The sequence below is a fragment of the Suricata suricatta genome, chromosome 8 (assembly GCF_006229205.1).
Source record: "Suricata suricatta isolate VVHF042 chromosome 8, meerkat_22Aug2017_6uvM2_HiC, whole genome shotgun sequence".
NCBI classification, from domain to species: Eukaryota; Metazoa; Chordata; class Mammalia; order Carnivora; family Herpestidae; genus Suricata; species Suricata suricatta.
Genome location: NC_043707.1, coordinates 65,440,327 through 65,452,580, shown reverse-complemented (window position 1 = coordinate 65,452,580; position 12,254 = coordinate 65,440,327). Strand labels below are relative to the sequence as shown.

The 12,254-nt window shown below is 34.5% G+C and overlaps 1 protein-coding gene across 1 annotated transcript in view; it reads left to right on the top strand.

Annotated features, from left to right (window-relative positions):
• The first annotated feature begins 835 nt into the window (after positions 1 to 835).
• Positions 836 to 12,254, top strand: part of CCDC18 (coiled-coil domain containing 18) — an 83,358-nt gene continuing 71,939 nt past the window's right edge. Inside the window, exons 1-5 of the mRNA XM_029945801.1 lie at positions 836 to 1,129; positions 1,802 to 1,976; positions 5,030 to 5,188; positions 9,454 to 9,560; positions 10,723 to 10,851. Coding sequence (XP_029801661.1) covers positions 996 to 1,129; positions 1,802 to 1,976; positions 5,030 to 5,188; positions 9,454 to 9,560; positions 10,723 to 10,851 — 704 coding nt within the window. The 5' untranslated portion in view covers positions 836 to 995. The remainder of the gene's footprint in view (positions 1,130 to 1,801; positions 1,977 to 5,029; positions 5,189 to 9,453; positions 9,561 to 10,722; positions 10,852 to 12,254) is intronic.

The following is a 12,254-nucleotide window of genomic DNA, read 5'->3' as shown; positions in this document are numbered from 1 at the left end:
TCCTGAACATAATACACGGGACACCTAACCCTTTGGAGTTCGGAATGTGGTCAGAATTCTAGAAGGGGAATGAAAGAGAGATGCTATGATGACAAAGGTAAATGAGATTTGAAAGAAGAAGGTAATTTTAAGATGCAGAATGATCTACAGTAGTAGTAGAGATTTTAAAGCCTTAATTTTTATTATATTAGCTATTAATATAGTATGGCCCTTAGTCACAATTTTTTATGTGCCAAGGTCATTTAGTAGAGAATTTCACAACTCAGAGATACTCATCAGTTGAAGAAAGAAAAGTTTTTCTTCATCTATTTCTATGAGTTAACTTGCCAAATGCCATTTTGATCCCTAAGGTTGTGATGTGACTGTGTGTTTTTTAAACTTTATAACCATTGTAAATAGGAGAAGAAGATAACCTTTACTTGGTAATAAATTGCCTTTAAGAAAATATGAATGACTATAATACCATTCTTATCAGATTTCCAGAACTTGTAACTTGATGATGTAAGTTCAGGCATCTCATACTGAAATTGATTTATAATAGGTTAGAAATTGCAATGTGACATAATTGAAAGGTCTTTGGATCCTGATAACTTAGCTTTAAATCTTGTTTCCACCATTTACAGTTTATATGACCTTGAGTAGATTATTCAATTTCCTATTCTTAGTTTGTTCATCTTAAACGTGGAATAAAAATACTTAATGCACACAATTATTAGAAAGATGGAATGTCCTTGGAAAAGGGGAACTAGAATAACTAGACCCTGTGTATAATTTAAAAAATGACTCTTTGAAATTCTATCGAACTTTCTATTTACTTGTGTTTACAGTGCAGAGAAATTCATTTTTACTGGCATTTTGTTTTAAATTACTATGAAGATTGCACAACATTTGGGATAAATAGAAAAATAATGAGTTAAATTCTGTTACTGTGAGAGTATTTTGACTGACACCACAGATCCTTTCTGTCAAGCTACAAGAAATTCATTTTTTAAGAAATGGAATCTAGCTCATCAGACTACTGTAATAAAGACCATGAAGAAGAAAGTTTGCTTGCAAATGTTGCTTCCTTAAGACATGAACTGAAGATAACAGAATGGAGTTTGCAGAGTTTAGGGAAAGAGTTATCCAGGTAAGTAAGTAAAATCGTATGTAGGCTTCACAATATGACTTTGATTTATGAATGTAAATTTTATGAATTTCATTATTATATATTTTGTTTCTAATATATATTTAGAATAGGAAATAATTTTTCTATAACTTTTTAAAAATATTTCTTTTTGAGAGAAAGAGAGAGCAAGAGCAGGGGAGGGCCAGAGAGAGGGAGACATAAAATCTGAAGCAGGCTCCAGCCTCTGAGCTGTCAGCCCAGAGCCCGACTCAGGGCTCGAACTCACAAATTGCAAGATCATGACCTGAGCCAAAGTCAGACGCTTAACCGACTGATCCACCCAGGCACCCCAGTTTTCTGTGATTTTTAATGTAACTCTTGGTTTAGGAAAAGAACTAGAAATATTAGGGAAGCATTTGTGTGTTAACACCTTTATATATTAGGACTCAGTATAAAATATATGTTTGCATCTTAAGTAATCCTAGCATATAGAGTCTCTAGACTACACAGATTGTTAGTTTAAAACTAATGACTGTTTATTAAGAGATTTGGTTGAAATATTGCCTTAAGTTCGGAACTGAATGTGATTTTTAGCAGCACTTCTGGTGCTTTTCTTTCTGTTTTATTGTATAGAAATTTGGAGTAAATACTTAAGTCATCTACGAACTAAAATGTATTTTTCTTTTTCTCTAGTGTTAGTCCAAGTGAAAATTCCGATTATACCTCTAATCTCTCAAGGTCTGAAAAACTCATTCTGGAAGATCTTTCTCAGCCTAACCAGCGTATACTTTTGAATCACACACCTTATAAAAACATTTATAAAATGTCCAGTGGCGGTACTGATTTTCAGAAAAAGCCAAGAGATAAGGTTATTGTTTTTAGACCTGTCTACATTAAAAGTAGTTTTGGTGTTAGATGTGTCTACTAAAAATACTTTTTCTTTGAGTTTTTTCTTTAATAACTTATGTTTCCCATAGTCTTTTATCATTGTGCTTAAGACTCCCTGAATTTAAATAGTATGGTTCTTTTTTGTGTCCTGACAAGAAAATAGTTGCTTTGGTGTGTTGCTCTGTTTTTAAACTTATGTATTTATTACCTTTTTGCAATTAAATGTCTTGCGTTCCTAAGTAAATTGTAACCCCTGTGGTTTTTGGCACTATTCCCTGTACATAATAGGTAATCAGTTATTTATTCAGTCGTTAAAGTATATTTACTATATTTAGCCTGAATCAGGTGCTATATGATAACATGGCATTGTTCTCTTTTCATTATGCCTAAATTTTATGGATGATCTTAGACATCTTTACTAGTCTGGAACTCTCTCTCCATATTTCGTATTCAATCATATTATCCATCTCACTATATTTACCTTTCTTCGGTACTCAACTCTTTACTCTCCCTTTCCACTCTCTTCCTATTCTCTTTTGCCTTACTGCCAGAATGCATGTATAGATACGGTTGGATATGCACAGCATCATCTTTTTTGATAAAAATTTGCTCGTCCCACTTCAGAAATCTAACGTTTGAGAGGGTTTTTTTTTGTTTTTTGTATTAGTTTATTTACATGTTTTGAGAGAGAGAGCATGCACACACAAATGGGGGAGAGGCAGAGAGAGACGGAGAGAGAATCCTAAGTAGGCTCCACACTGGCAGTGTGGGGCCCCATGCACGGCTTGAACTCATGAGTCATGAGATCATGAACTGAGCTGAAATTAGGAGTCAGATATTTAATTGACTGAGCCACCCAGTGTGCCCCAAGAGATTTTCTTTTTGTAAGAAAGATACTTAATGAAGCTATGTGAGCCTGCAATTTAAAAAATAAATTTAAATTCCATGTCTACAAAGATTGCATAATTCTGGGGAAATTTTTTTTTAATTCTGGAAAATTTGACCTACGTCCAAACAAATTGCTGATCATTTTTGTTACATACATGCTTGATTTGAAATCATTGTGTTTTACCTTAAGCAAAATCAAAAGACATGACAAATTGGAGGGGGGAAATATTGGTAATGCCTGTTAAAAACATGGGGGTTATCTCTTTAATATGGGAAGAGCCTTATACAAAGAAGAAAAGATAAACAACCCAATAGAAAAATGGACAATAGACATGTCTGAAAAATGAAATTAAAATAATCTTCAAGCAAATAAAAACATGTTCATTCTCATTCATAATAAAAGAAATTCACAATGAAACTGTCCTTAGGTACCAGTCCTTAACCTATCAGATTGTTAAAACATCCACATGTTTCACTCTGTTATTTTGTGGTGAAATCAGGAGATAGGTATTCTCATACATTGCTGGTAGGAATGCAAAATGATACAACCCCTGAGGAGGGGCATTTGGTAATGTTTCCCAAAATCACAAATACATTTACCCTTGACTAATGTAATGGAAGGGTATTCCATTAATGGAAATCCCATTTCTAGAAGAAGACCTGACAGGTATGCCTGCATAAGTACCAAATGAGGCAGTTTGTCGTAGCAGAAGATTAGATGTACCTCAAGTGTCCAGTGATAGGGGATTGGTTGAATAAACATGCAGTGGAAACTGCAGTTGAGGCGGGGGGAGAGTATAAAAGGATATGACCTTCTAACTATATTGATTGTGGAGAGATTGGCAGGAAATTTTTTTTCTTTTATAGTTTATTGTCAAGTTGGTTTCCATATAAGGAAATATTTTTTTAAAAAAATGCAATGTACAGAATTACGTATATAAAATGCTAGATTTTGCGTATGTCATTGTGGGAGTGGGTACTTTGTATTGCTTGTAAATGAATGTGGAAATACTAGAAGACTGGGTTTAAATAAGACCCTAACTTAATAACTCTCCTGTACAGGCAGTTCCCTATATTTTTTCTTGCTGTCTGATTAGAATTTTACAAAAATTTATAAATAAGAGACTTATAAAAATGGTTACCTACCCACTAAAAATAGGAATGAGGTTTCTGTGTGTATTGTATAATTTTGACTTTTGAATTGTGTAAGTATATTACTTTTTAAAAAAAATTATGTCTTGAAAATCTCAACCCTCTAGAAAATTAATTTATTATAAAATGCATATTTAAAAGTATAATAAAATATTTTATAGTTTATTTTTTAATTTATTTTTTATTTTAGAGAGAGAGAGAGCACAAGGTGGGGAGAAGGGCAAGTGGGGGAGAGAGAGAGAGAAAGAAAGGGAAAGAGAATCTTAAGTAGGCTCCATGCTCAGTGCAGAGCCCTACACAGAGTTCAATCCCATGACTCTGGGATCATGACCCAAGCCAAAATCAAGAGTTGGTTTAAAGAATTTATCCATTATCCATTTTGTTGTTGGCAATAATTTGTGCTCTTTCCATTTATTGTCTCTTATGGACAATGTAGATGTGAATATTTTTATATTTTCAGATGCAGATTTTTAAAAAATGTTTGTTAATTTTGAGAGAGAGAGACAGCGTGAGTGGGGGAGGAGCAGAGGTGGGCGGGGGTCGGGGGGGGGGAAACACAGAATTTGAAGCAGGCTCCTGTGCTGATAGCTCAGAGCCTGACACGGGGCTGGAGCTTGTGAAGAATGAGATCATGACCTAGCCAAAGCCAGCTGCTTAACCGACTAAGCCATCCAAGTGCCCCCAGGTGCAAAAGTTTTAAATTTATACCCAGTAGCAATATTGTTGCGTTTTAGTATGTTGAACTTTACTGGGTAATACCAAGAACTTGCCCAAAGCGTACCATTGTTTTCTAAGCTGTAGTTATTTATGTACATGTTCACCACACTGGAGGAGAGTCCTGACTGTCCCACACGGCCTCACAAACACTTACTAAATTTCTTAGCTCATTTTCTGAGCTGCTTAGTCATTTTACTGATAATTTTTCATCTTTTTCATTAATTACATACACTGCTTAATGAAATGCAATGTTACTTGCTCTTTTTCATTTTTCAGATGCTTTTTTCTTCAACCTGCATGGATCAGGAGATCAAAAGTCTTCGAGAGAAACTTAACAAACTTAGACAACAGAATGCTTGTTTGGTCTCGCAGAATCATTCTTTAATGACTAAAATGGAATCCATCCACTTTGAATTAACACAGTCAAGAGCAAAAGTATGTTTCTTGAAGTGTGACTATGCCAATAGAAATTAACTGGAATCATTTTTAAGATTTATGACTGGAAAAATATTCCATGTTTTTCCTTAATGTGTTAATGTATAATTTTTGTTATGATAATATAGTATCAACATGTTATGAAATCAACTTTCTATGAACTGAATATCTGAAAATGATTTAGGATAGCTTGTATAGTATGTACAATTTACATAAGTCATAGCTTCTTAAAATCTTAAGATTATCAATTTATGTAGTTTTATTCAATGAAGGAAATACAACTTATTGATCTTCCTTTGTATTATTTTTTATTTAAAAATGTTTATTTATTTTGAGGCTGAAAGAGAGCAAGTCGGGGAGGGGCAGAGAGGGAGAGAGAGAAAATACCAAGCAGGCTCTGAGCTGTCACCACAGGGCCTGATGTGAGGCTCAGTCCCACAGACTGTGCGATCATGACCCAGGCAGAAATCCAGAGCTGGTTGTTATATCGCCTGAGCCACCCAGGTATCCCTGCTCCATCTCCTTTTTTGAGTAATACATTCCCAATGTTGAAAACTTTAAAAATAGAAAAAAGGAAAAGGAGAAAGATCACCCAGTTTCCACCAACTACAAACTACTTTATTGGTTTACTACATGGTTGAATCCAGACTGAATAGTATTCTCTTTTCCTGTGGTTTTTGTTTTCACTTCATACAGAGTCTAAGCATTTTCTAATGCATTTACTCAGCTTTTCCAGTGATCATTTTTTTAATGGTAGCATTGTTTTCTTATATGATTATACCATAATGTAATTAATAACTCCTCCATTTAAGTGGCTTTTTTTTTTTTTTTTGTAATCTTTATACCCAACATGGGGCTTTGACTCATGACTCCAAGCTGAAGAGCTACTGTATGCTTTACTAACTGAGGCAGCCAGGCAGGCACCCCTAGTGTTTCCTAGTTTTTTGCTGTATGATTTGTATTATACAAAAAATTAGAAACCAAAATGTTTAGTAATAAAGGAGTGGTAAATTATGATATATTCATATAATGGATTGCTCCAAAGCTTTTTTCTTTTCCTGAGGTAAATATATCAGAACTAAGATGCAAAGTTGTTTAATTTTTATAAAACATTGTGAGGTTTAAATGATAATAGAATATGAAAAGGCACCTAGAACAGTATCTGGACATAGCACTCAAAAAAAATTGTTAACCTAATATATTAAGTGATAAAGAAACATTACAGAGTAACCACACAGACTGTGATCTCAGTTTTGCTTTTTATTAAAAGAGCACATGTGTCTGTATGTTTGCATGTATGTGCACATACCTAAGGATGAAAAGACTATGCTGCACACTATCGTTGGTAATGTTGAGAGGGATTGGAATTTGGTGAGCTGAGGCTTTCACTATTTGCTTTTATAGATGTATTGTTTTAAGTAGTAGGATTATGGGAAATCTTTCTTTTTTTTTTTTTTTTCCCCAAATAAAACAAAGCACTGTTGGAGATAATGCCAGCCTAAGGGGGAAAAAATTGTTTAGGATCATTTCTAGGATAGAATTTTAGAATGACCAAATCACGGGGAAAATGTTTTTTTTTTTTTCAGGCATTTAGTATTCTTCAGTACTCTTCATTCAATATTCTACTGAGTTTCTGTTTTAACGTTTCTATAGTTTGTTTTTTTGAGAGAAAAATATTTTCTTGATTTCTCACAAGATTTACCTTTTCAGTGTATTTGTTGACCACACAGATTTCCTTATAGTTTGTTCACCTTTTCTGTTTATTAATTATTTTAATTTTTCTACCAACTATAGATTTTTTAAGGCTTACTTTAAAAAAAAAAAAGTTTATTTATTTTGAGAGAGAGAGAGAGAGTGCATGTGAGCTGGAGAATGGCAGAGAGAGAGGAAAAGAGAGCATCCCAAGCGGGCTAGGTCTCAGGAACTATGAGATTCTGACCTGAAATCAAGAATCAGACACTTAACCGACTGAGCCACCAGGGTGCGCCAGGGCTTAGTTATTTAACAGCAGAGAAATATTAACAGAATTTTACTAATAAATAAGAACTAATAATAGCATTTTGGTTTTTTCTTTTAGTGTATCGACACGCCAGTGGTTATTTATCCTAGGCAGTAGGACGGTTATTTGTGTTTTACTTTTCATCTCAGCATTTTCTACATTGCCTAAAAACATATTTTTTAGGAAGACTCCCTTTCCTGGGGCACGTCTCAGCCTTTAATGTTGCATATATACTACTATTGGAAATCTTGTGCTGAAATTCCTTATCATACCAACCCATATATTCATAATTTATCTTTTGCAATGTTTGTAGCTAGCACCTCTGGAGCCAGGCATCCTGCTCTTTCAGAGCTTCTCGCCCTCCAGGCCTGCTGTCCAGGTGCTTTCCTGGGACTTCTCTTTGACGTTCTAGGTTGGGTCTACTGTTACCTGGGTCCCATTCTGTCTTCTCTCCTGGTTTAGTCTTTCTTTAGTTAGAACATATTTTCCAGCAGCCCCCTTGCCTGTCTGAAATGTCTTAATTTCTCCCTCACATTTGATTCTAGGATGAAAACTTTTATCTCAGAATTTCCAGGACTTTGCTTTCTTCTATCTTCTGCTGTTTCTCTGAAAAATCTGATGCCATTGTGAATCAGTTTTCTTAGCATGTAATTTTTTTTCCATTTGTTTTTCCATTTATGGTAGTTGTAAGGATCTTCCCTCTTTCTTTGGTGTTGTAAAATTTCACAATGACAAGTCTTTCAATAGACCTTATTTTATTTTGTGTAGTAGGTATATGAGGATCCTCTCAGGCTGTGTTCTTTGGTTATGGGATTTCTCATATGTAATCTCTTTGATAATTTTCTTCCTTCTGTTTTCTTCTATTTTTCCTATTAGGTGAATGTCGGATCACCTCAACTGGTCCTCTGAATCTTTTAAGGTTTTTTTTTCTCATGTTTTCCATCTCCTTGTCTTCCTGTGATACTTTTTACATTTCCTCAAAGCTATCATCCAACACCTTCATTGAATCCTATTTTAGCCTTCAGATTTTTTATTTTCCAGAGCTTTTTCATATTCTTGGATTCTTTTTTTTTTGTATTGAATAACGTCCTGTTGCAGTATCCTCACTTAGCTTTCTGAAGATTTAATGTGTGTTTCCATGCATGTGTGCACACTTGCTTGCTGCCAGTTGCCTTTTACTTCTGTTATGACCTCTGACTTTTATGTTAGAAGCCTTTTTTCAGATGTTCGTGTTTTACCTATTTATATTTAAGGGAAAGGCACTTAAATGCTCTTTGGAAGGTCTCTGTACAAAGGTGAAGTTTGTTGTCCAATGCACTTCATACTTTGGTGATGCCTGGGGAGATGGCTCTTTTGTAGGGAGATACCCAGCCTTCATTACCCCAAATCAGTATGTGATGTCTTTTTCTTTGGAGCTATTGAATTTTTCCAACAAACAATCCTTTGATTTCCCACCTGTGGGATAGTTCTAAATGAGGTGAAGTAGGAAGGTGGAAACTGTTTCATGGCAGCCAAATTGTTTATGACTATTTAATCCCTGCTCATCATTCTACATAGTGTCCCAGAGTCCTAAACCTTTCCTGTTTAATTTCTCAGATAATGAATTTTCTATCTCTTCCTCATAGGCTATCACATGACTGTTGGTGTTTTGAAAGGAATGGGAAAAGGAGGGTTGACTTACCAGCAGATTTTGAGCTGCATTCTGGGTTTTCTTTCCTGGCCCTCATGCCTCCTTTTTCCAGGGATAATTAGTTCCCTCACTGGTATTCTTTCCGGGCACCATTCAGGTTGTGGATTCCCACTCTGCTATATTCTTTTTATCTTCTAGGTTGTAGGATTACTATGCTTTTTTGTATTTTCTAAGTTTTCTCTAGTAAGCATGCATTCTAAAATTAGGTCTTAAATTGCAAAAAGATTCAGTAGGTATTTTCGTATTTACTTTTTTATAATTTGATCTTTTATATTGAATTTTCTGGCTTATGTGAAATTTATCTTCCTGGTCGGTGTCAGTAGAGATTCTTTTTTACCCCCAAATAGTTAATCAGTTATCTTGAGATATTAAGTTGAGGGTAATGGCAGGAGCTTGTGATGATGACGCACCAATGTGAATGTTGATCATAGGAATAGATAGGGTGAGGTTCATATTTGACCGATGATTGGGGCTTTATATTAAACACCCTCATTAGACAGAAAAAGAAACAAAGTCTCAAGTAGATTAACTTATTTTGTGAAAGAAAATGCTCTAAAAGTTATTTTTTTGTTTTAGGTGTCTATACTTGAATCTGTTCAACAACAGGCAGCCAGTGTGCCTATCTTGGAAGAACAGATTATAAATTTGGAGGCCGAAGTTTTAGCCCAAGATAAAGTTTTGAGGTAAATGTACTTTTTATGGCTTTAAGGTTTTTACTTTTTTCTTCTGCTTTTTGATACATCTTGTGAAATCTTGTTCCCCACCCTAAATTTGTAGTGGCCTGTAGCCTATCTTAGGACTTGTGGAATCTGTTCTGTGGTCCATTGTAACTCCCAGTTCCAGGATGCATGTGTTTTATGGGGGCTAAAAAAGACAAAAATGAGCTGAGATGCTTATTTACATAAGCATTGAATATGCACTAGTTCATTTCTTGCCCTATGTAGAGGTATATACTGGTGCTTCAATGGGAGTTTAAGAAATAAAATATGAGAAATCAGGTGCTTTATAATTTATTCCCTTCTGCTTTGAATAACGTGAGAAATATATGCATACTAAGTAGCACATCACTCCATTTTGACGATTCTCAAAGTGTAGTTCTGGGACCAGCAGTATTAACATCTGAGAACTTGTTAGAATTGTAGATCTCAGGTTCTGTCTCAGACTTATTGAATCACAAACTCTGAGAGATGGAACCCAGCAATCTGTGTTTTAGTAAGTCCTGCAGTTGGTTCTCATGTACACTAAAGGCATCTTTTGTGATCATCAGAATTTTGTAGTTTTCTATGTATCATGTGTTATTTTAATTTTATTCCTAGATATTTTATATTTTTGGTTATTGTGAGTTTGTTCATGTTCTGTTCCTTGGGTATATAGGAAGGCTGTTGCTTTTTGTGTAATATAATTGTTTTGTAATTGGACTATTTGTCATATTCTTTTATTCTTAATAATTTTTCATTTTAATTCTCTTGGATTTTCTAGACAGCTAATAATATTAGCAGAAAAAGAAAATACTGTCTTTCCTTTTCAAAATTTGTATTTACTACTTTTTTATTTTTGTTGTAGTAACTGTCAGAAAAATCATTGCATATAGGGGTAATAACAGTCATTCTCACCTAGTTTTTGAACTATATGGTTAAGCATCTAGTATCTGTACATGTACCATTTTATTCCTTATAAAAACTCTTAGTTGATAAGTGATGACTATACCTTTTCTCTATCTCTTACTAAATCTTGGTTTTTTTAATCCTAGTGATTTAAGCTAATAGAATTCCTAATGTTGAGCTATTCTTGCATACTTGGAATAATCTCTTTAGTAGCCTTTTAAAAATATCCTTTATTTTATAGAGAGGCAGAAGGTAAATTAGAACAGAGCCAGAAAATGGTGATTGAAAAGGAACAGAGTTTGCAGAAGTCTCAACAGGAATGTATAAAGTTAAAGGTGGACTTACTTGAACAAAGTAAACAAGGAAAGAGGTATGTGTTTTTAAGCAAATAATTGTTTTTATAGGGAGAAAGAGAATATATTACCTTTGTAAAATTGTAGCTAACTTTTATATTTGTTTTTAAATTATTTATTTATTTTTGAGAAGGGGAAAGAGAGAATCCCAAGTGGGTTCTGCACTGTCAGCGCAGGGCTCGATGCAGGGCTGGAACTCACAAACTGAAATCATGACCTGAGCTGAAGTTGTAAGTTGGATGCCTATCTGACTGAACCATCCAGGTGCTCCTATGCCTAACTTTTTTCAATTAATTTTTTAAGATTTACATCCAAGTTAGTTAGCATATAGTGCAACAATTTCAAGAGTAGATTCCTTAATGCCCCTTACCCATTTACCCTATCCCCCCTCTCCCAGTCCCTCCAGTAACCCTCTGTTTGTTCTCCATATTTAAGAGTCTCTTATGTTTTTGTCCCCTCCCTGTTTTTATATTATTCTTTCTTTCCTTCCCTTATGTTTATCTATTCTGTATCTTAAAGTCCTCATATGAGTGAAGTTAGATGATATTTGTCTTTCTCTGACTGACTAATTTTGCTTGGCATAATACCTTCTAGTTCCATCCACGTAGTTGCAAATGGGAAGATTTCATTCTTTTTGATTGCTGAGTAATGCTGCATTGTATATGTGTACCACATCTTTATCCATTCATCCATCAATGGACATCTGGGCTCTTTCCATACTTTGGCTATTGTTGATATTGCTTTTATAAACATTGGGGTGCATGTGCCTCTTCAAAACAGCACACCTGTGTCCCCTGGATAAATAGCTAGTAGTGCAACTGCTGGGTCATAGTGTAGTTCTATTTTTAATTTTTTGAGGAATCTCCATACTGTTTTCCAGAGTGTCTGTACCAGTTTGCATTCCCATTAGCAGTGCACAAGAGATCCTCTTTCTCCACATGCTCACCAGCGTCTGTTGTTGCCTGACTTGTTGATTTTAGTCATTCTAATGCATGTGAGGTGGTACCTCAGTGTGGTTTTGATTTGTATTTCCCTGATGATGAGTGATATTGAGTATTGTTTCATGTGTCTGTTTGCCATCTGGATATCTTCTTTGGAGAAGTGTCTGTTTATGTCTTTAGCCCATTTCTTCACTGGATTATTTGGTTTTTGGGTGTTGAGCTTGATAAATTCTTTTTTTTTTTTTAGACTTCCATTTGCATTTTATTTATTTTTTTGAATATAACACAATTTATTTTTTAACATATGCAATTATTTTCCATCATTTACAATACAGTAGTTACAATGACACTCCAAACAGAAAAGCAAAGTAAAAAATCAAAACACCAACTTCTATTTCATGTAATTAGACTTATACAGAAATTAGAAGGTTCAGTAACAACTAGTTAATCACCTAATTTCACAGCTATCTGAAGTGGCA